This window comes from Melopsittacus undulatus, chromosome 7, assembly GCF_012275295.1.
Source record: "Melopsittacus undulatus isolate bMelUnd1 chromosome 7, bMelUnd1.mat.Z, whole genome shotgun sequence".
Taxonomy (NCBI): Eukaryota; Metazoa; Chordata; class Aves; order Psittaciformes; family Psittaculidae; genus Melopsittacus; species Melopsittacus undulatus.
The window spans coordinates 32,808,187-32,834,297 of NC_047533.1; the positions used below are offsets into that span (position 1 = coordinate 32,808,187).

At 36.0% G+C, this 26,111-nt stretch overlaps 1 protein-coding gene across 1 annotated transcript in view; it reads left to right on the forward strand.

The window, feature by feature from the left end:
- The window catches only part of FAT1 (FAT atypical cadherin 1), a 110,190-nt gene that overhangs the window by 78,491 nt on the left and 5,588 nt on the right, over positions 1-26,111 (forward strand). Inside the window, exons 11-27 of the mRNA XM_034065048.1 lie at positions 679-4,746; positions 5,360-5,556; positions 6,961-7,114; positions 8,464-8,697; positions 9,957-10,346; positions 11,574-11,788; positions 12,199-12,336; positions 12,638-12,781; positions 14,439-14,636; positions 18,878-19,679; positions 20,549-20,680; positions 20,783-20,946; positions 21,524-21,986; positions 22,498-22,651; positions 22,878-22,988; positions 23,184-23,815; positions 24,052-24,189. Coding sequence (XP_033920939.1) covers positions 679-4,746; positions 5,360-5,556; positions 6,961-7,114; positions 8,464-8,697; positions 9,957-10,346; positions 11,574-11,788; positions 12,199-12,336; positions 12,638-12,781; positions 14,439-14,636; positions 18,878-19,679; positions 20,549-20,680; positions 20,783-20,946; positions 21,524-21,986; positions 22,498-22,651; positions 22,878-22,988; positions 23,184-23,815; positions 24,052-24,189 — 8,334 coding nt within the window. The remainder of the gene's footprint in view (positions 1-678; positions 4,747-5,359; positions 5,557-6,960; positions 7,115-8,463; positions 8,698-9,956; positions 10,347-11,573; positions 11,789-12,198; positions 12,337-12,637; positions 12,782-14,438; positions 14,637-18,877; positions 19,680-20,548; positions 20,681-20,782; positions 20,947-21,523; positions 21,987-22,497; positions 22,652-22,877; positions 22,989-23,183; positions 23,816-24,051; positions 24,190-26,111) is intronic.

Genomic DNA, 26,111 nt, shown 5'->3' on the forward strand with positions numbered 1-26,111 from the left:
TTATCAAATGGCAGGTGGTAATCCTCAGCAGGGAGTTTTGAGGCGGTTTGTCTAATACTGTCACAGGGAATAACTTTGCTATGTGTTAATAGGAAGCTAGGAAAGAGGTAATTATTGGTCCAATTCAGGAAGTTTATTTTTGAAGCAGTGATTTAAACAATACTTGCATAAGCAACTAAGGTTGCTAAGTATGAATTCATTAAAACACTTTTTTTCAAAGCAGTCTACTTATTTTAGATCATAAAATGTAACTTGTATTGCACTAATATTAATTTCTGAGTATAATTCTCTTTCAGCTTCAGTAGGTATTTAATATGGCTTAAACATGAACCACCTGACGAAGATAATTTGAAGAAAATACAGAATTTATAATGTTGAAACTTGCAAAATGCTTTTCTTTTTAATTTTTTTAATGGAAAATTAAACATTTTTTTTGCATTTATTTTCAAGGCTTGGATAGATTTGCTAACTGTTTTATGTAATGTTCCACAAATAAACTTAGAATTAGTGCTAACTCTTGATAACAGAAAACTTCCAGAGAGGCTAACAAATGTTTATTAAACAAAACTAAGAAATTTGAATATTCAATGCATTCTCTCTTTTAGTATTTAGCTAAATAAGCAATCATCCTTGAAGTTCTGTATACCTCTTTCTTAATTACTTTCTTTTTCTTCGCAGGGAATATTGGAAATTCCTTCTCTTTAGATCCTATTTTGGGTATGATTAAAACTGCAAAGGAATTAGATCGTAGTAACCAGGAAGAATACAACCTGATGGTAAAAGCTACAGACAAAGGAGATCCTCCAATGAGTGAAGTGACCTCTGTGCATATCTTTGTCACGGTTTCTGATAATGCCTCACCAAAATTCACAGCCAAAGAATATTCTGCAGAAATCAGTGAAAGTGCCAGCGTTGGTAGTTTTGTTGGAATGGTTACAGCATACAGTCAGTCTTCTGTAGTCTTTGAAATAAAAGATGGTAATATAGGTGATGCCTTTGCTATCAATCCAAACTCTGGTGTCATTGTTTCTCAGAAGGTACTTGATTTTGAAACTTTGCCTGTTTACACTCTAACTGTGCAAGGAACAAACATGGCTGGCTTGTCTACTAATGCAACAGTTTTAGTACATCTTCGGGATGAGAATGATAATCCACCAGTTTTTATGCAGGCTGAATATACAGGACTCATCAGTGAATCAGCGTCAATTAACAGTGTGGTTCTGACTGACAAGAATATTCCATTAGTAATTCGGGCTACAGATGCTGATAAAGAATCTAATGCTTTGCTTGTTTATGAAATTGTTGAACCATCTGTCCGCAAGTATTTTGCCATTGATTCTAGCACTGGTGCCATTTGGACAGTAATGAGTCTGGACTATGAGGAGACAAATATCTTCCACTTTTCAGTGCAAGTACATGATATGGGGATACCACATTTATATGCAGAATATGCAGCTAATGTTACTATTTATGTAATTGACATTAATGACTGTCCACCTGTGTTTTCAAGAGAGTTGTATGAGACATCCGTGTTGATTCCAACCTATAAAGGCGTGGAAGTCATCAGTGTAAATGCCACTGATGCTGATTCAGGCATTTTTTCACAATTAATTTATTCCATTGTTGAAGGCAACATCGGAGAAAAATTTTCAATAAACCCTAAGACTGGACATATAACAGTGCAAAATACAACTCAGTTAAGAAGCAGATATGAATTAACAGTGAGAGCATCTGATGGCAGATTTGCAAGCACTGCAGCTGTAAAAATTAATGTGAAAGAAAGCAAGGCAAGCCAGCTGAAGTTCACACAGAGTTCTTACTCTGCAACAGTGCAGGAAAATTCCACAGAGGCAAAAACAATAGCTGTTGTTACTGCTATAGGAAATCAAATAAATGAGCCTTTGTTTTACCATATTCTAAATCCAGACAACAGATTTAAAATAAGCCCAACTTCTGGAGTCCTTTCAACAACAGGAATACCGTTTGACCGTGAACAGCAAGAATCTTTTGATGTGGTCATAGAAGTGACAGAGGAATATAGACCATCAGTTGTTGCACACATTGTAGTTAGAGTCACAGTGGAAGATGTAAATGATAATGCTCCATTTTTTGTCAGTCTTCCATATTATGCTGTTGTTAAAGTAGACTCTGAAGCAGGCCATGTTATACAGCGTGTCACTGCAGTAGATAAAGATACAGGCAGAAATGGAGAGGTGCATTATTATCTCAAAGAACATTATGAACATTTCCAAATTGATCCCACAGGTGAAATCTCCCTGAAGAAGAAGTTTGAACCAGATACACTAAACAAGGAATATCTGGTCACAGTAGTGGCAAAAGATGGAGGAGACCCTCCTTTTTCTGCTGAAGTTACAGTCCCAATTACAGTTATGAGTAAAGCTATGCCAGTTTTTGAAAAACCTTTCTACAGTGCAGAGATACCAGAAAACATTCAGCTCCATAGTCCTGTAGTACATGTACAAGCAAACAGCCCAGAAGGATTTAAGGTGTTTTACAGCATCACAGGTGGAGATCCTTTCAATCAGTTCACTATCAACTTCAACACTGGAGTTATAAATGTTGTTGCCCTTCTTGACTTTGAATCTCATCCAGCCTACAAACTGAGTGTTCGAGCAACAGATTCCCTAACAGGGGCACACGCTGATGTGTTTGTAGACATAATAGTGGAAGACATCAATGATAATCATCCTGTGTTTACAGAGCAAACTTACACAGCAACCCTTTCTGAGGCCTCTGTCATTGGAACATCTGTTGTACAAGTGAGTGCTACAGATGCTGATTCTGGAACAAACAGGGGGATTTCTTATCACTTGGTTGAGGATAATAGCGAAAGTCACGACTACTTCCACATAGATAGCAGCACTGGACTCATTCTTACAGCAAGAACTTTGGACTATGAGCAAATTAAACAACACAAGTTACTAATAAGGGCCATAGATGGTGGCATGCTGCCCTTGAGCAGTGATACCATTGTAACTGTTGATGTAACCAATCTCAATGATAACCCTCCTGTTTTTAACCAGTTGCTTTATGAAGCTAAGATTAGTGAACTGGCTCCCCGAGGGCATTTTGTGACATGTGTGCAAGCATCAGATGCAGATAGTTTGGATGTTGACAAGCTGGAATACTCCATTCTGACAGGCAATGACCAGAAGAATTTTGTAATTAATAGTAAAACCGGCATTATCACCATATCAAACCTACGCAGACAGACACTAAAGTCACATTATAATCTTAATGTGTCTGTTTCTGATGGGGTCTTCAGAAGCTCAGCCCAAGTCCACGTAACTGTTACCAGTGCCAATATGCACAGTCCTGTTTTCAGCCAGAATGAGTATGAGGTTGAACTAGCTGAAAATGCTCCATTGCATACTTCAGTGACTGAAGTTAAAGCAACTGATGAAGATTCTGGTACATATGGCCACATGACTTACCACATTGTGAATGACTTTGCCAAAGACAGGTTTTATACAAATGAGAGGGGACAGATATTTACTTCCAAAAAGCTTGACCGTGAAACACAAGTAGAAAAAGTAATTGCCATTAGTTTAATGGCCAAAGATTCTGGGGGAAAAGTTGCTTTCTGTACTATTAATGTAATACTTACAGATGTCAATGATAACGCTCCTCAATTCCGAGTGACAGAGTATGAAGTAAATATTGGATCTGATGTACCACGGGGTACTTCTGTCATTAAAGTCTGGGCATCCGATGCCGATGAGGGTACAAATGCAGATATCACATATGCTATTGAAGCAGAGTCTGAAAATGTTAAAGAGAATTTAGAAATTGACTCATTATCTGGCATAATTACTACAAAAGAAAGCTTAATTGGTTTAGAAAATGAGTTTCTGATCTTCTTTGTTAGAGCAGTTGACGGTGGATCCCCCCGAAAAGAGTCAGTTGTTCCTGTCTATGCTAGAATACTCCCACCAGAAGTGCCTCTTCCAAAATTTTCAGAGCCATTTTATTCTTACACAGTTTCTGAGGACATTCCAATTGGAACTGAGATAGATGTTATCAAAGCAGAGCATAATCAGACTTTAGTATATAGTCTGATTAAAGGGAACACTCCTGAAAGCAATAGAGATGCTTTTTTTGTGATTGACCGACAGACTGGACATTTGAAACTTGACAAGAATCTTGATCATGAAACAACTAAATGGTACCAGTTCTCAGTTCAAGCACAGTATGCAAATGAAGATTATAAAGTTGTTTCCTCAGTAGAAGTAAGCATTCAGGTAAAAGATGCAAATGATAACAGACCAGTTTTGGAGTCCAATCCTTACGAAGCATTCATTGTAGAAAACATGCCAGCTGGAACAAGAGTCATCCAGATTAAAGGAACTGACTTGGATTCAGGACTCAATGGGCAGGTTACTTACAGCTTGGATCCTTCTCAAGAACTAGACGTTATAGAGTCTTTTGCTATAAACATGGAAACTGGCTGGGTTACCACTCTCAAAGAACTCGATCATGAAAAAAGAGACAAATACAAAGTCACAGTGATTGCATCTGATCGGGGTGAAAAAGTTCAACTGTCTTCTATGGCTGTGGTTGAAGTTACTGTTACAGATGTGAATGACAATCCACCACGCTTTACTGCAGAGATATATAAAGGAACAGTCAGTGAGGATGACCCTCCTGATGGGGTAATTGCCATCTTGAGTACAACTGATGCTGATACAGAAGAAGCCAATAGGCAAGTCTTCTATTACATTACAGGTAAATCTTTTTGAATAATGTCAGAATAATCATTTGAGCAGTCCTGAAATGATGTGAGATATTGAAAAGTATTTGAAACCATAGAGCTGCAAAGAAAAATAGTCTGTGTCTTAATATGAACTTTAAAAACTTAAGGGGAAAAAGAGTTTTAGAAAAGAGATCTTTGGCTATCCATTTCATGTATGCCTTGCTTAAAATGCCTTCCTACATTTTTTGTTCACTTACATATCAAATTTTATTTTATGAATAGACTTGCACTTAAATTAGTGATGAGTTAATTAATGAAAGAAATTTCACAAAATAATAGCTATTAATTTCCAGTGGTGTTTTTTATTAGTTTTGTTATTTACCGTGTGTCTTGATACAGTGTTATCTATAATGCTACATTACTTTCTACATTGATTTTTGTAGATTCTTTAGGCTGCAGTTAAATTCATTGTATGAGCATCTATTGATTATTTCTACCTGTAAAATGAAGCTATTTCCTTGTAACGCCACAGAGAGTGTTGCTTATTTGCGTTTGCCTTTTTTTCCTCTGTAAATATAACTTAATGTTGATCCAGTAATAGTAGCAATTTCTCTCTTTAATTAAAAGTTTCTTTTTGTATTTCAGGAGGTGATCCCTTGGGACAGTTTGCTATTGAAAATATACAGAACGAATGGAAGGTCTATGTCAAAAACCCTTTGGACAGGGAAGAAAAGGATAATTACCTTCTAAATATTACAGCTACTGATGGGACCTTTGCAACTAAAGCTGTGGTGGAGGTTAAAGTCCTTGATGCTAATGATAATAGCCCTGTTTGCGAAAAGGTAGGCACAGTCTTGTATCTTCATGTCCAGCTGCCTCGATACATAAAATCAGACTTTTTATGAAATTGCTTTTCAGGAGACTGACAGATAGCTATTCCTTTTATGTTGGTAACAGAAATTTGGACTATTAAGATAGAATATTGTCAAAGAAAAGTTACTTCATGGACAGGCTTCTTAAATAAAAATTCAAATACAATTCATTGATGTATTTTTAACACTTAACGGGTATTTGAAGAGTATAAGGAGAGTTTTGGTACGTTTCTCCTGTCTTAATGCATACTTTTCCAAAAGGAATTGTTTTAAGCTGCAGCCATATAGTTTATATGCTCCGTTTTCTGAAGGAAGTGGAGTCTCAAAGAAGGCTGTATGCCATCACTTAGTTGATGTATTTGTGGATTTCTTCTGATAAAAGAGTTCGAAAGACTGGAATATTATTCTGCAGCTGCTCTCAACAGCACTGAAAATACGTAATTGGTAAACATTTTCCTTTTACAAAGCTATCTACCATATCAGATTTGATAGCCTGCAAAAATGGACATGAAAAACAAAGAATGGAAAAAAAAAAACCCGAACCAAAAAAAAACCCCACAAATCAGAAAGGTGGGCTCATGTAAGATATACAGTTGCCTTATGAGAAAGCCCTACTTTTTCATAGTCTGCTTCTTTGTTTTTTACTTTAGCATGTTTGGACTTTTCATAGCTATCTTGTTGAACACAGATTTCATGTTAGCAGGTGGAAATCTTTTCTTGTTCTGGGAAGCATCAAGTATATAGTGAGCATTTGATTCTTTTTTTTTTTTTTAGCAGTTATATCTACTGGTATGTCAGTGGTTCTAGACTTTTAATTTTGTTAATATTGGTGTTAGAAGGCTCAGTCCTTCTTACTTTGCATTCCTGACATGGATGAGTGTAAAAGTGTGTAGTGCTTTAAATTCTGGATGTGTTTTTTTCTTAGTTGTTAATTAAACTGAAAACTTTTTATTCCTTGCCATTACAAAAAAAGACAGGTATCAATTTCTTCTAGATCGAGTCAGACCTAGAAATTTACCAAAAAAAAAAAAAGACGAAGTTACCAAAAATTTGTAACTCCTGTTATGGGAATGCATTTAATTGTCAGTTAATCAGTTACAAGTGTTTAGAGTTCTTAGCTATGCAGTCATATTCAAGAGTCCCTATGGTTGCAGTATTAATTACCTTTCTGAATAACCTAACAAATGTGAGCTAATTAATTATAAAATGAGAAATTCTTTTTATTTGCAGGTGTTTCATCCTCTGTTTCACTTCATATGTTACCAGACACCCAAATGGGATATTATCTCATCTGTCTTTCCTTCTTCCCCATCCCTTTCCAGGCTCTACTACTTTATATGTTTAGTCTTTCAATGTAACTTTAAAATCTTGCAGGCTTTATATACTGATTCTGTTCCTGAGGATGCACTTCCTGGCAAATTGATAATGCAGGTATCTGCTACAGATGCAGATATTCGTTCCAATGCAGAAATTACTTATACACTGCATGGCACAGGAGCAGAAAAATTCAGACTCACTCCAGACACAGGTAACAATACTATATACACTATGCAAAATTCTACAACCCAGATGCTAATAATATATTGAAAAAGCTAGTATTTTAATATATGAGGAGCTAAAGAATAAATATGGTAACTGTTCTAAAGCCAGAAGCTTCCATGTTGAAGTGACTTGAGTAAATGCATGCTATAAATTTTTTACCTTTTATATTCATTGTGTATTCAGTATATACTCAGTAATAGCAGTAATGGTTTATAATTGAAAATATCTTCATTCACATTCTCTTTGCCAGCATTTGGTTTGGCATATTAAATGGGATGATGTTAGAGGGAGCAACAAATTTTCTTTTCACACTAAACACCAAAAGTGCCTCAAGTTTTAGAAGCATTATATGAAGGAAAATAACATTCAACTTGCCTGACTTTGGTTTTCAAGGCATTCCTGTCTTCTGGATTATAACAAAGTCAAAGCTAATGCCAAAATCCTGTTCTCTGCAGGCAGCACTAGACAAGCAGTAGAAGGGAGTAGTAAACAATATAAAAAAAATGTAAATAAGAAAAATACAAAGATAACAGTGGAAATAGGGAGAAGGAGATGAGAATACTTCAGTGACAAAATAAATGAGAATGATCTTTCTCATTGTTGGTTGTTTTTTGTTTTTTTTTTCAATTTGAATGTCACCTGTGTGCTGTGATGACATGTTATTTAATAAATTCAGATTGGCGAATGAGTTTATGAGAATACTCATAAAAAGTGCTTCAGGATACTTTTTTGAATCGTTTAAAAGGGTGCACATTGTGCCTGTCACTGTGTTTTCTGTGACTCTGGAAAGAAAGTATTTCCTAGACTTCCAGAGGTTTGTCTGTAGTCGTAAGTTATATTTGATAGTGTAAATAGTTCTGGTCATTTACTGAATGTTAGAGGAGGGGAGTCAGCTCAATAGCTGTGGAAGGAACACAGCTAAATAGCCCAGGAAAATCATACGTGGATTTTACCTTGAATTTTGTTAAAGCCAGAGTTCTGATACATTAATTCTCTTTACACAAAACCACATGGATTTTTGCATGAATACGTATTCTCTTTCTTTCTGTGCCATCAGGTGGTTTTACTGTAGCTAATTTCTGTTTCAGGGGCTTTCAGAAAAAGAGAAGAGGATTTTAGTATTTAATCTTTAAAAGCTGAACTAACAGTCCACTGACATGGTTTGCCCAAAGTGGAGCTCATTAGTGCAGTACAGATGCTGACTTAGCCATTGATGAAATTACTGTTGAAAAGAAATTTATTTTTTTTCTGAGTGCAGAGATCTTAGAAGAAAACATGTTAGGATACTTAAGTCTTGCAAGTTGCATCAGCTTATGTATGTTACTGTCTTTATAGGTGAACTGAAAACATTAATGCCACTTGATCGTGAGCAGCAAGCAGTTTATTATCTTCTAATGAAAGCCACAGATGGAGGAGGAAGATTCTGCCAATCTAATGTTATTCTGACTCTGGAAGATGTGAATGATAATGCCCCGGAGTTTACAGCTGATCCTTACTCCATTACAGTATTTGAAAACACAGAGCCTAAAACCCTTTTGACAAGAGTGCAGGCAACAGATGCAGATGCAGGTATGCATTCTTTGACTGATACTTTTGACACGGTCTCAAAGTTACAGTAATGTTTATTTAGTCTTATCCTGAGAGGTGTTAAGTCTTTCAGTAGAACTGACAAATGTTCAATACCACTCAGGATTAGATTCCTGAAAGATATATTTAGGTCTACTAAATCATGTAACACCTGACTTCCAAGCACAAGGAGATTGCATGATAGTCCTTTTCTGTCTCTGCAAAAAAGAAGAGGAGGGGGAGGGACATTTTTAGTGTGATAAGCTATTAATGTTAAAATAGGTTAGGTCCAGCCTTTTACTTCTAGTATAAGTGAAAGGAATATCAAACCATATCAGTTCATGTAATGTGTGTTTATAAATTTTTGAATGGGTGCTTCTCAGGCTAGCCATCAGCGATCATGCTATAAAGAAACCATGGCTGATTGCAGCTTTCTGCATATGCTACCCTGTTAAGATTTTTGCTTTATCTTCACTGTGTAGTTGCAGGTATTTAAGTAAACATGAACTGAAAACTACATTAAAAAGAGTTTGTTCTCTAGGCTTTGTTGTAAGGAATACAACCTTTTTTAAAGGTGTAGGATTTCTGTATATCATCATTTTATTAATCAAATAGCATTAATTAATTGTTGCCTTAGCCTCATGAAACAACCAACCTGCTTTGTGCTAGGAGAATGCTAGGTTGTTGAATTGGAAGGTATCAGACAATGTTTTCACACTTACTGGTCTTTGAGGCTCAGGAAGAACAAAATACTTGGCCCAGAAACCTATGAACTTTTAGTTTCTTTGTCGTGTACAGAAAGGTTGCCAAAAATCATGTTTCTCTTAATCTGAGGACATGGTTCTTAAATAAACTTACTGGTATTGAGTCTAGTTATTTGATGCAGCCTAACTCTCCCATATCCGTCTGTGTTATTTATAAGCCTGCTAAGCAGATGCTGTTGTTTGTAAGTTATAATTAGATTTATATTACTAATTGTTTCATATTAGCTAGTGCTGTGGCTGAAGCAGAACCATGCTCCATGTTTTTTATGTGGCAGAAAATCAGTGCAATGAAGCATTAGCTTTTTTTTTTAAATCAGATTACATCTTTTTGGTAATCATTCTGTCCTTCACAAGAGCCTTTAACTCTTGCTGAAATTTACTTTAACATGAAGGGTAATATTTAGCATGCATGTTTTATTTCTATAACTATCAGGTCTGTTATTATGTTGGTGTATTTTAATAGCTGCTTCATGCTCTGCAATTGTTTTCAAAATGCAGGGATGAACCGTAAAATCCATTATTCACTGGTGAGCTCTGCAGAGGGCCAGTTCTCTATTGATGAATTCTCTGGAATAATTCGTTTGGAGAAGCCTTTGGATCGGGAATTACAAGCTGTGTACACTCTAACTTTGAAGGCTACAGATGAAGGTTTACCTAGAAGACTGTCTTCAACAAGTAGTCTTATAGTTTCTGTTTTGGATATAAATGATAATCCACCTGTATTTGAGCACAGGGAATATAGTGCAAATGTATCAGAGGACATTTTGGTTGGAACTGAAGTTCTCCAGATCTATGCTGCAAGCAGGGACATTGAAGCCAATGCTGAAATCACATACTCAATAGTCAGTGGCAATGAACACGGAAAATTCAGCATTGATTCAACAACAGGTAACAGATTACAACTGTGAATATAGTTCAGGCTAATCAAGCACATAGTGCCATACTGTTTTATGGTAATTTAGCCAAATATGTATAATCTGTGTGCTTTATCATGGCTGTAAAGCCAGTGCTACTGTCTGTTCACTTATTTTATCAGCACACTTATTAGAGGAGTGCAGTAAAATGTAGAATAGAAACTTTATTTGTTGCCGCTATTTATTATTTGGGTTAGGTTCATTTAGCTGGCAAGAGTAAGGGTTACCTCGCTGGAATATTAACCATCTTGAGGGCAGAGGGGATGGAGAAATATAGTTCTGTAATAATGGAAACATAATAGTCTTTTCACAAAAGCTGTATAATCAGAATGAGTGGCCAGACTTGGTAAAAAAAAGATCAGAAATTAAATTAATTAGAAAAAGTAGTCATTAGTCCACAAAGGCATTAGTTCTAAAGGAGTTTGATACAGCATTAAAGAGAGGTTGGAATATTCTGTTCAGTCATATATCCAGCATGACGGTGGAGATTTTAGGCTTGCATGTTAGTCAGATTTAGTCTCAGGAAGCAGTTAGATTCAGTGGAGAATTTTTCTCTGTTAATGACAATTGTTAGTTAAATTGTTGAAAATCAATATACATCTCAATTCTAGTCTTGTTTTCTTCTCTGGCTCTAGAGAAGACTTTTCTAGAGTTAATTCCTGGTAAAGTTTGTTGTTTTAAAAAAATATTTCTATCCAAAGGTTAATAGTAGTTAACTATACCAGCGTAATTGGAATCCAGTTCTTCCAATTGTTTTTTACAGTGTGCATGTTAGTACTGTGCTGTAGAGGTACTTTGCCAGTTTAACTTCTTCACATATTTGAAAAGAGGAAAACGGTTCCAAGAAAAAACTATTCCAGCAGCAAATCAGCATGTATGTTACGGACTGCACTATCTTTAGCAAGTTAAAAGCTCACATTTTAACTCAGATATTTCAATCAATCAAAAATCGTGGTCAGACACTTCTCTTACTACCTCTTATGCATCATGACCTCAATGCTGGTTGCAAGGAGAATAATATTAAAGGTCATTTCATATTTTTGCTGAATTTAAATTGAAAATTAAGAAAAGGAGATTTTTTTAACTCATTTTTTATTTTTCTTCATTTATTTCTTTAAAAAGTATAAATCAGGTGATTTTAAAGTGAGAGTCTTTTGTGGTAATAGCAGGAACTTCTCACCTTTTTACTTTTCTTCCTTAGGAGCCATTTTTGTCATTGAGAGCTTGGATTATGAAAGTTCTCATGAGTACTACTTGACAGTGGAAGCCACAGATGGAGGCACACCTTCATTAAGTGATGTTGTAACAGTGAATATTAATGTAACAGATATGAATGACAATACTCCCGTGTTTAGCCAAGACACTTACACTGCAGTAATCAGTGAAGATGCTATGCTTGAACAATCAGTCATTACAGTACGTATTGTTGGTTTCTTTCTTTGAAATACCCTGTCATGGCAATCATGCTTTCAGTCTTGAAGGAATTAATACTGATTTGAAGATGGACATAAATGAATAGATAAATTTGCCACTGAGTGAATGGAAAATTTCTTTTGAAAAAGTTTCAGAACAAGGGACTTAAGATGCTATGGGAAAGTAGTTGATATTTTGTGATATATTTGTGTTCTTCTCATGAGAACATGACTATTTTCAGAAGCAGTTCAGGAAATTGAATGATGTTGGTACATTCTATTTGGGTGACATTTCTCTGGAGAACTATGAAATGTATTAGACAAAACAGCTATGCTGATCTTCAAGATGAGTTTATCTGAAATGGGATAAAGTCAATTTCAACCTGTTTTACATAAGACTGTAATGTCCCTTAGGTTATGGCAGATGATGCTGATGGACCTTCAAACAACCGAATTCACTATGCAATTATAGATGGCAATCAGGGAAATCCTTTTACAATTGACCCCACAAGGGGTGAAATAAAAGTGACTAAACTTCTAGACAGAGAAAAGGTAAGGTTTTGATGTTTTTGGGGCAGTCGGGATTAGTTTTGCTACACATAATTGATGACCAGTATATTTTTATTACATTTGTAAATCTCCACCTGATGTTCCAAAATTAATGTAGCTATAATAATGTAAAAGCATCTATTTATGTCAGTGCTTTTCGGCAGCAGCGAGGAAGAGAAAGGATTAAATACATGAAAGCAAGCTTTATTGGGGATTTGCACTACATTTCTTCCTTAAAAGTTGAGTTTGCTATTTTTTCACTCCTTAGTCAATGTTTGAATTTTTTTATTTTTTTTTTTTTTAGATTTCAGGCTATACCTTGACAGTTCAAGCTTCAGATAATGGAAACCCGCCAAGACTTAACACAACTGCAGTTAATATTGATGTCTCTGATGTAAATGACAATCCTCCAGTATTCTCAAAAGGAAACTATAGTGTTATCATCCAGGTAAATATAGAGAGTAGAGTAGTCAAAACAATAATATTGGAGTATTAATTTGTGACTTCAAGATTTGAAAACCTAATGCTTCAATTTTATTCTTCTGTATTTTTAATTATTTAAGATTGCCAGTGAGAGTGCTTACCTGAATAAGAGTTAGGGGTTACAAAATTCATATTGTGTAGTCTGTTTAGAAACTTACATTGCAAGTTGAGCATGTTCTTTTTTCACATAGTTTGTGTACATGTATGTATATTATAGACTGTATTTATAACATTCTTACATCATGCAGTAGGTTAAAATACATAATAATTTCACTATTTATTTTTAATCTTAGAGTTACTGCTTTGAAAAAGATAGTTTAGTTACCTATTGAAGCAACTGAGACCATGTATGTGATTTATAAAGATAGCTCTCCAAAAGAGGACAAGTTGATATATCTCTGCGCAACATATATAGCATATTCAAGTAAGATATCCTGAATCTTACTGGTTTGTTTGTTAGTTAAAAAACAAGCAAACAAGAAACAGCAGATTTGTATGTTTGTGTGCTGTCACTGGTATTTTGCTTTCCTCAGTTACAATCTTTCTTGAAGTGAATGTTAATTAATGTAGCCCCTCAAACTGTATACTGTATAACCAATATCTGTGATGCTTCCCTTACTCAGTTAAAAGGGAACACCTCATGTTTTACAGTTCATTCATACCAGCCTGTCCCAATATGAGGGTAGCAGAGAAAAAGATGGAGGAGTTGCCCAAGAATGCAAGTGTGCATTTCCTGATGTATTGGAGATGGACACATTTGGACACAGTTGGAAATGTGCTTAGTTATTATGAAAATCAAATTACTTTAGATGTCCAAATGTAAATATTTGTGGTTTAAAGTGATGGGCTTTCTCTGTTTTACTGAAGGAGAAATAAAGCTTCAGCTGCAAATCTGATAACTTGAGTTACTCTCTCAAGAACTGAGTATGCTTGCTATAGGAGCCTTCATGATAAGGCTTCTACTTTTTTTTGCATTTAAAATACATGTGTGTGTGTATAAATATAAAAAATCTGGTCAGTGCAGTATAGCCTGAATATTCTGGGAGAAGTGCTACAAGTTAATCTTATCTGTTGCAAGGTAAGGAGGGAGGGGGTTTATGATTGACCAAGGTGTATGAAGTGTCCAAGAAACCTCAGGCACCCATATGATGCAGACTTGAAGGGATTTTTGTGATTCAAATTTTAAAACCTGGATTTCATATTTTAATTGGACAGTGGCTGTAGCAGCCACAATTGTGGCCAGATCATTAATTAGGGACACAAGGGGTCAGATGGGGGAGTGTGTTTTCTCTTGTCCTCCCAACAAAGGCATTGAATTATTCTTACCAGGTGTTTTAGCTAAAAGTCTTTGATGACTTGGTTATTAATCTAAAGGAATCTTAATTCAGACCAAAAGTGGAAAACGTAAGGTTTCAAGGCTGAGGTACTTTTAAAAATATTATAAGATAAAGTTAAAAAAAACCCACAAAGTTTAAAAATGTACTTCCTGATTTCTTTTACACTGAATAGCTGGTTTGATAGTAATTTGATATTCTTTATTTTTTTTCTTTTGCAAAAAAGAAATCATCAGGCAAGATCCTCAATTTTAACAAAACCATTATAATTTTATTATTCATTTATAGGAAAATAAGCCTGTTGGATTTAGTGTGCTGCAGCTAGTGGTGACAGACAAGGATTCTTCTCACAATGGCCCTCCATTTCTCTTTACCATCCTGAGTGGAAATGAAGAGAACACTTTCCAGATTACCCAGCAGGGAGTATTGACAACAGGTGCTGCACTGAATCGTAAAGTGAGGGATCACTATTTACTCCATGTTAAGGTAGGGTGTGCTGCCTCTGCTCATTTTGCATTGTAAGTATTTAGTTAACTTTTCCCATGTATGCCCAGTTGACTGCTTCTTCCTGCCTACCCATTGCCTTCCTTTTGCAAGATCCTGATGTGCCAAGTAGTCATTTGGGTCACATACCTTGAGGTAACATCTTCAGAGACAAAATCTGTTGGTTTAAATGTAAATCTTCACAGGTGTAATAGCTTAATTAAACTCACAGTAAGGGTAAGTTATAAATGAAATGCTAACAGGGTGAGTGGCCTTGGTAAGCCCTTTGCCTTTTACACGGGATGCTGGAAAAGCCCGCAGGCGGCAGGTACCTTGAGCCATCTGCTCTTGGCTGCAGACTTCCTCTGGCCACTATTGCTTTGACAGATATAAGCTGGAATATGCTGATACAATGGAAACAGGGATGTTGAAAGTTGCACATCGTGGCAGTACTGAAATATTTTTCTATAGTGACACATTCTTTTCCCAATAGCAACTGAAAACATCTTTTTTTAAAGAGAAATTATGGAAAAACCAGGTCATTGGACCTGGCATCGAAACTTACAGCATTACTTGGAGATCTCGGAATCTTGCAATGGAAAGCATGGCATAAAACTCAAAAATTACCCTAAAATGCTGTAATATATGCCTACATTTGCCATTGTATTGCAAAAAGACCAGCCCGTGTCTAAAAAAAATCTAGGTTACCTAAACATAGCTAAGTTTTCTAAAATACTTTTTTTGTAATCTCATGTTAGAAAAGTTCAAACCATTTTTTTAATCTTATCCTCTCCTTTTTAATTCAGTTATAAATTAAGCAGCTGTGAACAGGGGACTTAAAATTGGTAGGCTAAAAATAGCTAGCCTTAATTCTTATACTTCATTTCCAGATTTGTGTGTTAAGAAAAATCCTTACCTTTACTTTTACCCAAGGAATTTTTTTTCAGTCTCCAAATTATTCTCAGACATAATATTGCAGACAGTTTCTGAGTACGCATACTCTTGCAGAGATCTAGAGCAGTATTGTCTGCATCAGTTTATACTGAATTATGTCCACGTTTGGATAATAATCATGAAGTGTTTAGACAAAGTCTGTCTCTTTTTTTTTCAGGAAAAGAAAAAAATTCCTACAGGTACTGTACGTTTACTGAGTCACTGAAAAGTTATTGGGAGCTCAGAGCATCATATAGCTAGTATAAGAATCATCATAAAGATTACATTTAAATGTAGTTTAGTTTAAGGTTAAAGAATTAGATGATTAAAAACAAGGCAGGGAAGTATATCATTCCTTTGTTAGCCATATTTTTCTCAGCAGTGATCTGCTAATTAGTGGTGGGAGAGATTATCCTTCAGGGTACTTGGGCAATGGATCTGTTGTCCTTCCTAGGCTGCATGAGTCCAAAACATCAGAAGAGCCAGGCATTGTCACACTTGCCTAATATGCTTTCCAAGTTCTATACCAGCTCTCCAAAGTAACATTTTTGTTTAGGGAAGAAAAAACAGCAGTGCTTTTCCTGTATGTGCCATCAGTGAAATGTAAGATTCATATGTTTTATTTTACATTTCTTTAAGCAGTAACTAATTTCTATTTATTTTGCTTCTAAAACATATTTCTATGAAAACATACACAGGCAATTATGTCTGTTCTATGTAAAATGTTACATTGCCTTTCTCACATTTCATTATTTAGCTGCACCTTTGGCCCTTCTTAATGTGCCTGCCTCTACTTAATTATGAGGCACCTATCTAACACCTTCCTCTAGCTACAATCATACAATTTTATTTCCAAGCCACTTCTCAGGCTGTAGTATGCTTGTAAACAGCCTGCCAGTACTTCAACTATGTTCTCTTTAGCACAGCGCTTGAAAAGTACCTTTTTTTCTAGAGAATGAATAAGGGCTATTTTTAATGGCATCCAATAGCTAAACAAGTGTCTTATCACAAATGCACTTATTTAGAACAAAGGCTTCTCAGAGACTGTAAATCATTAAAATGGACTATATGTAATGGAGTGTATGTATGGTTTGTGTGCTGTACTACGTAGTCTTAGTATTTTGGAATACTTTAATCCCTTGATTTACAAGTTCCCTGCCTGCCTGAATTCTGGAAATATTCTTTTAGTTGCCATTGGTCATCTTATACTATGATGGCTTTTTTAAATAAATACCCTGCAATAATTTGCTGTCATCTTCTCCTTAGTGAGTCACTATGCATGAGGATGAAGGCATCTAAGACTACTACTAGCATTTCCATAAGACATGACTTCAGTTTCAATAATACACACAAAAATAGATACACTACTTCTGTGGAAAAACATTCTTCCCCTTTTCCTTTAAAAGATTTTTTTTTCAAAGGCTGTAGGAAGGCATCTTCTCAAGTTTACACTTTACACACTTTCATTTTGCAGCTCATAAGTTAATAGCTGTGTATTGTGTCTCAATACTTGCTTTTGTTTTTTAACTGACCTTCACTGGTGTGCTTTTCAGTATTGACAGCTTTCACCTTAGTTGCTTTCTGAATGGATTGCTGAGGCAGAGGTCTTCTTATGTTACAGGCATACCTTAATTAGGGAAAACAAAAAAAATTGAACAAAACCCCACACATAATCCTTCCTTTACACTCCACATACACTCACTACCACCAAAGAACTTTACTTAACATAAGCCTTTCTTTATTTTTGTGGTTTTAATATAAATAAGGATTTTTTTTCCCAACAGCCACTTTTCATGTGCATGCCACTCACATTTGCTTTCCCTCTCACCAAAGGAAATAGATTATCCATTAACAAATGTCTCACAGCATTAGTGTGTGAAATCTTCAGCTATGAGTCATACAGTCCTCTATGCCACACTCTGAAGTCTTTAGTTTAAAACCACAGCAGATTTTTAAATATCTGCACTATTGAAAAAACATTTCTCCTGGGGCTCTTCTTTCCTTCTTGCTGTCCATTTGTTTTAATTTTGCTTGCCAGTTTTGAACCCCTTCTTTTTTCCCTTGGGCATGTCTCCTGTAGCTAAACTGCCTGCCTTGTCTTGTTTCCAGGCAGAATTCTAGGCAAAACAAAACTTTGCCAACTTGAGCTGGAGCACTCACTCTTGTTATTTATGTTTGGGTAACTAGAGGGCAAGTTTCTAGCCATGCCTGTCTTTTGGAATTAATGGATGAAGGCAAGCATTTCTATGAGACATGCGTTACCTTTTAAAAATGCTGTGATTATGTGTACGCCCACAGATAATCTTGTGCCTGGCATTTTAACTCTTTTGCTTAAATTTGTATGAGAAGTCACAAGCAGCTTCTCTGCATAGATCTTCAAAGTGTATCAACTATCTGTAGTAATTGTAAAATTATTGTAAAATCTTTTAAACCATGCAGGATACCTTCTGAACTCTATATACCCCATCTATCCCTTCACATCTTTCAAATTCTTCCCCCCTTTCTTTAGTCTCACTTTCAGTAACTGGGAAAGAGCTCTGGGAAAAAGGTAAATGGGAAGCAAGAACTGAGAAATGGAAAGAAAGAAGTGAACCCAAGGGAATGCTTTTTTCTCACTTTTCTACTCTTTTTTTTTTTTGTCCCTTCTTCATATGACAACAGTGTATGCTTTTGTAAGAAAGGAGTGGAGGACAGGGGACATGGTGTTTAAACAGGCTTTAAAATTGAATTAGACTGATTTTGTTAAAGACAATTATTTTAATTGTCTGAAGCAAGTACCACTACAGGTGGGGTTTTTTTCCCCTCTTCATGATCATAAATCGTGAAAGAAAGCATAATTATTTGTAACTCTCTACATGTATTGTTTTCTTTTTGAAGTACTGCTTGGCGTACTGCATTTAGAATGTCTTCAAGACCTCCTAATAACTGCAGTGAAGTATGTTGTAAATTTCTAATGCATTACTCGTTCTGAGTCTCTAATGAGTTTCCATGCTTGAAATAAAAAAGCTTCAAGCACCATCTGCTGTCTGAAATTAGCTATTGTGCATTTCCTCTGAATTTGCTAGAACTGCTAGTGGCTTCCTGGCATTACCAGGTACTAAGAGCACTGCAGCCTTTTAATCTTGGAAGACATTAAAACATGTTTGCATGACCCTACTTATATAACCTTTTTAAATTTTCAGGATTTGCAGTGATGTGAGGAGCTGTAAAATTCACATAAACCATATTTTTGTAGGGACCTTTTTTTTTGTAGAAAAATACAACTGTACTGTCCACAGTACAAAAACCTAACTATCCTTATCTTCCTTTAGGTGGCAGATAATGGAAAACCACCATTGTCATCTTTGACTTACATTGATATTAGAGTTATTGAGGAGAGCATTTATTCTCCAGCAATTCTGCCTCTAGAAATCTTTATCACAGCCTTTGGAGAAGAATATTCAGGTGGTGTTATTGGAAAAATTCATGCAACCGATCAAGATGTTTATGATACTCTGACATACAGTCTGGACCCCAAAATGGAATCCTTGTTCTCTGTTTCCAGTACCGGTGGCAAACTAATAGCACATAAAAGCTTGGACATAGGACAGTACCTCCTAAATGTCACTGTTACAGATGGAAAATTTACAACTGCAGCTGATATTGCTGTGCACGTCAGACAAATCACACAAGATTTACTAAATCACAGCATTGCAATACGCTTTGCAAACCTTGCCCCTGAAGAATTCATTGGTGATTACTGGCGCAATTTCCAAAGAGCGTTGAGAAACATCCTGGGTGTGAGGAGAAATGATATCCAAATTGTTAGTTTGCAGCCCTCTGAACCACCTTCAAATCTTGATGTCCTCCTGAATATTGAAAAGTCTGGTAGCTCTCAGTATCCCATGAGAATTTTGCTCCACAAGATAAACTCTTCTGTGCCTGATCTAGAGGAGATTTTGGGTGTCCGCATAATTGATGTTTTCCATAAGCTTTGTGCGGGCCTAGATTGTCCTTTGAAGTTTTGTGAAGAAAAGGTAACAGTGGATGAGAACATCATGTCAACCCACAGCACAGCCAGGCTGAGTTTTGTCACTCCCCGTCATCACAGAACAGCAGTTTGTCTTTGTAAAGGTAAGAAAAGTGGTAAGGAAAACCATATCCTTGAAAAGACTGGTTTGGTTTTGAACAGCCATAATCCACAGGGGGAAATTTATGTTACAGGACAAGATTAAGAAAGTCCTGTAACCCTCGCTGCAGTATTTGCCTAATTTTATTCAGAGTAGGGAGTAATTCTTTCTTATCTCATTACCTCATTTTAAGAGTTTACGTAATACAAGCTTATGGAAGGGTTGTTTTTTTATAGCTGCACCTTCAGTTTCCATTTTATGAAGGAAATTCCCTTTTTTGCTGCCTGTTCTAAATTGCCAGCCATTTTTGGTCTTATGTGCACAAAGGTAATGCTTGCAAAGTACCTGAATACCACCTGGTCTCTGCTTAGAGAAGTAGCCCACACAGCTTGCGAACTTGGCTAGGAATGGCAGGGTGAACTGGGAAATGAATATTCATTAAGATACATATACGGATTTATAACAGAAGATTTATTTGTCTTTAGCGCCAAGGAAAACATTTATTTTTAAAACTATGACTTTGAAATCATGTTCCTGGGTGAATTCACACATCTTAAGTAAATATTTAAAGCCTGTTCCTTTTCTGTCTAAAATACAGACATTCTCTTCTCCCCAACCCACTCTGTCCATGTTTAATACCTACATGTCGGGTTTTTATGGTGTATGATAGTAATGGTAAACTTTAAACCACACCGCCATTTGCCAAATTCAGGCAATTGAATTGTTTGAGTAATTTTATATGCCATTTGTTTCATCTGTGTTTGTGCCAGTCATGTCCCATTACTGTTACTTTCAGCTATTACACTTAAGTGTCCCTTTTCGCAGAATACCATTACCACCAACAGAAGAGAAATAATGCGTTTTGTTTTACAGAAAGGAAATGCCCCTTGGTGAATAGTGTGTGTGAAGAAAACCCATGCCCTGAAGGTACTGAATGTTTAGGAGATCCAAAGGAAGGGAAATACACCTGTGTTTGCCAAGACAGCAAAGTTGGACAGTGTCCTGGTAAGAAATTAAAAATCTCTGCAAAAAAACATATTATTTTCCAAACATAAATTTGATTCCAGTCCTGTGTTACAACATTTTATGCTTTTTTGTATTCCTAAGCATCAGCTGGCTCTGCTGTGACATTTACTGGGAGCAGCTATGTGAAATACCGTCTCATGGAAAATGAGAATAAAGAAGAAATGAAGCTGACAATGAGACTTAGGACTTACTCTGCTCATGCAGTTGTTATGTATGCTCGAGGAACAGATTACAGTATCTTAGAGGTACATTAAAATCTCTTAGTGCATATCTCCTTCTCTTTTCTTCTTACCATGTTCTTACCTTTTTTTGTGCCAAATTAAAAGATAGAGTCGTAACATGTCTGTAGAATTGTTAAAATTGAGAATTGCCTTAAAGGTAGAGTGTGCTATACATCCAGGTGACAAAATTGTATGGAATTTTTATAATGTATAAAAGGAATTAGTTTTCTTTAGTGTTTTTTAAATAAAACAAAAAACACCCTGAATTAGCTGTGACTTTACATTTATTTGCTTATAATACTTATTTAATCCATACAGAAAAAGTTATTTAAAGCACAAGATGAAAAGTCTTGAGGTATTACAATCTTTTGATGATCTGAGACTTCATTACTAAAGGAAAATTGTACAACGTATATATTTTAAAGAACCATATGGAATTAATCGCAATCACTGTGACTGTTTAGAATACAATGTTATTAAACATCCTTCCATGAACACTGCCATCATCCTGTCTCTTCAGCAAACAAACTTCTATAGCATCAATATTTTATATTCTTTAAGCATGCAAACCATTTGTTGATGCTGTGGTTTTCCTCTGTAGATTCACCATGGAAGACTCCAATACAAATTTGATTGTGGCAGTGGACCTGGGATTGTCTCTGTTCAGAGCATTCAGATAAATGATGGCCAGTGGCATTCAGTATCTCTTGAAGTGGATGGAAATTACGCACGACTTGTTCTGGATAGGGTGCATACTGCTTCTGGTACTGCTCCTGGTACACTTAGGACATTAAACCTAGATAATCATGTGTTTTTTGGTGGTCATATTCGGCAGCAAGGTACAAGACATGGTAGAAGCCCTCAGGTTAGCAATGGTTTCAGAGGCTGTATGGATTCTGTTGTACTTAATGGACAAGAGCTACCCCTGAACAGTAAACCACGAAATTATGCACACATGGAAGAATCTGTAGATGTGACTCCCGGATGTTTACTGACTACCACGGAAGGTTGTTCAAGCAGTCCATGTCAGAATGGAGGCATCTGCAACGCACTGTCAAATGGAGGTAAGCTGTGCTCTATTCTTCTGCTGTTGGCTTTCAAAACTGCTTTTCTACTTTACTGATTTAAAGAGCAAAATTACTTTGTGAATAATTCTTGCTTTTCCAGAGAGTTGTGGAACAGATTGTTCCACAGGTAGGATTGTTGAGCCAGGTAAGAAGGGTATGCCTGCCTGTGTTCTAGACTCAAGTCCTTGGGGTATGAAGTAGACTAAGTCCATCAGACAAGGTGGGGATTAACTTCAGTATCAACACCTGTAGTCTGTTCTCTTAACTGCCTACTTTAGAGTCTTCCTTCAAAAATTCTGAATTCAGTGACAAGCTTGAGTTTTGTGAGAGAATGGAAGTTATCCTTCAGTCATATTCAAAAAGAAGTTGATTGTTAGACTCTCCTTTGTCTCTCGCTAAAAATATTTCTATTTCTTCCTATCCTCTCTCTGTCTGAACAGTGGGCAGAGAGGATCTTAAATCCTGTAAAGCCATGTGTGTCTTTCAAAAAAACTGTATTTGATTTCAGGTTACTACTGCAAGTGTGCACCTTTGTTTATGGGAACTCACTGTGATGTAAGCGTCAACCCGTGTGCTTCCAACCCCTGCCTTTATGGTGGTACTTGCATCCCAGTCAGTGATGATTTTATCTGCCAGTGCCGAGGACAGTATACAGGGCAAAGGTACATTTGTATGGTTTATTGTACAAATGATCCCTTTAGAGGATAAGCTATAAATGTAACATTTTTTCTGCTTTCTTGTTTATCTGTTTCCTACTTAAAGTTCAGATTTGAAACCCACTGAAGTTAAAGTTAATGCCAGGCCCTATGTCCCACATAGCCCTATATCCCACAGTATATATATTCACTTGAAGTAAGGTAATGGTTTGGTGTTTTTTCACCTTTGCAGGTGCCAGCTGGGTCCATACTGCAAAGACAATCCTTGTAAAAACAGTGGCAAGTGTATTGACAGTTTGGATGGGCCTGTTTGTGAGTGTGAAGTAGGCTTCCGTGGAGAAAGGTAGGTAGTGTTCCACATTTATGGAATTTTAACAGTATTACTTAACAGTTCAAACTGGTTAAAATCTGTAATGTTGATAAAACAGCAAATTGCTTAGTAGTGTATAGTACTGTATATTAAATATGTTGAGATCAAGACTAGAATAAAGACTACCAGTGTAAACTAACGATCATTGATCTGCTCTTTTTCTGGTAGGTGCCTGACTGATGTTGATGAATGCGTAGAAAACCCGTGTCTTAATGGTGCACTTTGTGAGAATACTTACGGTTCATATCACTGCAACTGTAGTCATGGATTTGGAGGAAAACACTGCACAGACATTGTTCTTAACAAATACGTTTCAACATCTTGGAACATTAGCTTAGCTGAAGTGATTGGGATTATTGTTTTCATCACAGGAATATTCTTGTTAGTTGTCATTTTTGTTGTTTGCCGCAAAGTGGTTAGTAGAAAGAAGAAGCATCAGCCAGAACCTGAAGACAAGCAGCTGGGAGCTACGACAGCTTTCTTGCAAAGACCTTATTTTGATGCAAAATTGAATAAGAACATCTATTCTGACATCCCACCACAGGTTCCTGTTCGCCCCATTTCATACACTCCAAGCATTCCAAGCGACTCCAGGAATAATCTTGACAGGAATTCTTTTGAAGGGTCTGCTATCCCTGAGCACCCAGAGTTTAGTACTTTTAACCCAGATTCTGTACATGGTCATCGGAAAGCTGTAGCTGTTTGCAGCGTAGCACCAAATTTGCCACCTCCACCTCCCTCCAACTCTCCTTCAGACAGCGATTCAATACAGAAACCCAGCTGGGATTTTGACTATGACAGTAAGAAGTGTTCTTATTTTCTATTAAAGGTGTGTGCTGCTGCAGTTTTGTTATGAGTGCGAAGTCTTTGTCTCTGCCTGTTATGTTACAAAAGGCATTATGACTTTACTGGGGTTTGAGTCTGACTGTTTGAGCTTCAAGCTCTGCTAAGTTTTGCAGAATGTGTAGATCTTAGCCTTAAATATTATTGACTCTAATCTAGAATCTAATAGTCATCTCACCACTTCTTCTTTCAGCTAAAGTAGTAGATCTTGACCCCTGTCTTTCAAAAAAGCCTCTGGATGAAAAGAACTCCCATCCTTACAGTGCTAGAGAAAGCATGTCTGAGGTCCAGTCTCTCAGCTCCTTTCAGTCTGAATCATGTGATGACAATGGTAAGTAAAATGCAGTCTTGCCCCGTAGGTTCATTTGTTCTGTCTTTGCATCTCTTAGTATCAATAGTGCTTACATATACCCAATATATATTAAATAACATTTTATTTAATATATATCTGTATTTACTTATGTTAATAACCCAATAAGTTATTTTTATAAGTATTTTGCCTGCATTGTACTTTGTTTTAATTACTTTAGCTTAAAATTATATATGATCATTCTGCTGTTAGAATATTAGAGGTGTTCAGAGCCTGTGTTTAAAAGGTGTTAGAAGTGTGTTCAAATTTGAGAGACTTCTAGGTAATCATTAGTTATTACCTGATAGAAGAATACAGTGAATTGTAAAAATGGCTTCTGCACAAATAACTTTCGCTTTGACATTCAGCTCTGAGTAAAAACCTTTCTGGTGTTACAGTTTCATTTGTTTCCTTCTCTTTTTCTTGCTGCGACCTCAGCTCCCATATGGATCAGATCAGTTCTGAGTGAGAGCAGAGTTTAAGGGACTGCTTGTAAGTTTGATTACTTTAGTAATGAAGGAAGCTGCACAAAAAGGATTTTATTACAGTAGAACAGTATATTTGGCTTTCACCATGATTAAAATGAATTCATAAAAAATTCATACATTGAAAAAAGCCAATATAAAAATATATTTTGATCACAAATCCAGTCCATCAAAATATAATCAGCATATGGGGATTTATTATTATTAATTGGAAGTTTTTTACTTTTCCATTGTGATGACAAGACACTTTTACGGTTACTGTGAATGCATCTACGCATTCAGAAACATTTCAGGCTGATTGGACAAAGACACAGTTGCCTCATAACTTAATTCACTACATTAAGGTGTTTTGACTCCCTTTTCCAATTTCTGCTTTTGTCTCTGTAAAAAGAATTTTAAATTGCTTTAGCTTAGGAATAAAAAACATTCTACTTCTCAATGAAGTAGAGTGATTTGTTCTTAACAGCATGAAAAGAAACATATGTGTTAATGATTGGTGAAAGTAAAATGGTATGCTTACAGTACTCGTCATTCTACCCGTAGACCTGTTACCAACTTTCAGCTTTTTTCCTGTGGTATAAAGTGTTGTGCAGTACATGTGGTTCTCCCCTCCTCTCCATCCCATATATTTCATATAGACTGTACTTACGTTTCTTGTCATGTACTGTTTACTCATTAATACACCATTTTAAGAGAAATACCTGTAGCATCATAGATATTGTTCCTTCCTTTTTGGTAGGTTCTGAATTTATTAGTTTGAAATTTGATCCCCAAGCCATGCAAAAAAATTGTATGTGCTTATCTCATCTTATCCTATATAAGAGTAAATCCTTCTCCCTTCCAGAAGAATCTTGGGAAAGGGAAGACACAAAGAAATGCATTCATTTCAGCTGATTTTAAATCAGAATGTCACAACCTGAATTTGGTATTTCTGCAGTGATACCACTGTTCACACACAAGTAGGTCAGCAACAGAAGTTTTCAGTAGATATTTTTCATATTCTAGCATTTTAGTTCATTTCAGTGAAAATTTCTTCCCCTGGTCTTATATTGGAGTGGGGGAGTAGTTTTCAGTCTAAAAGGGAAGCTTAATGCAATACTCCTTAATTCATGCAACACAAGCCTTTAGAAGAGCTTTAGGTCATTGCTGTTAGATGAAGTATTATGCAAATGGTATATTTAGGCAAATTTCAGAAATCCTGAGTCAACTAATGCAGTTTTGTGCTCATGCAGAATTTGCTTTAGGAGTACTTTCATTTCCATTTTTATCAAGAATAAAATTCAGTATTAGAGATGTATTTTATGTATCATATGCAACTGCTTTCTAGATAAGAAGAAGGTAAATGTATATGCACACCAGTAATCTTTCTCTATAAAATAGTAATGAACTGCAATTTTACAGTTGTTTTTGTATATCTGT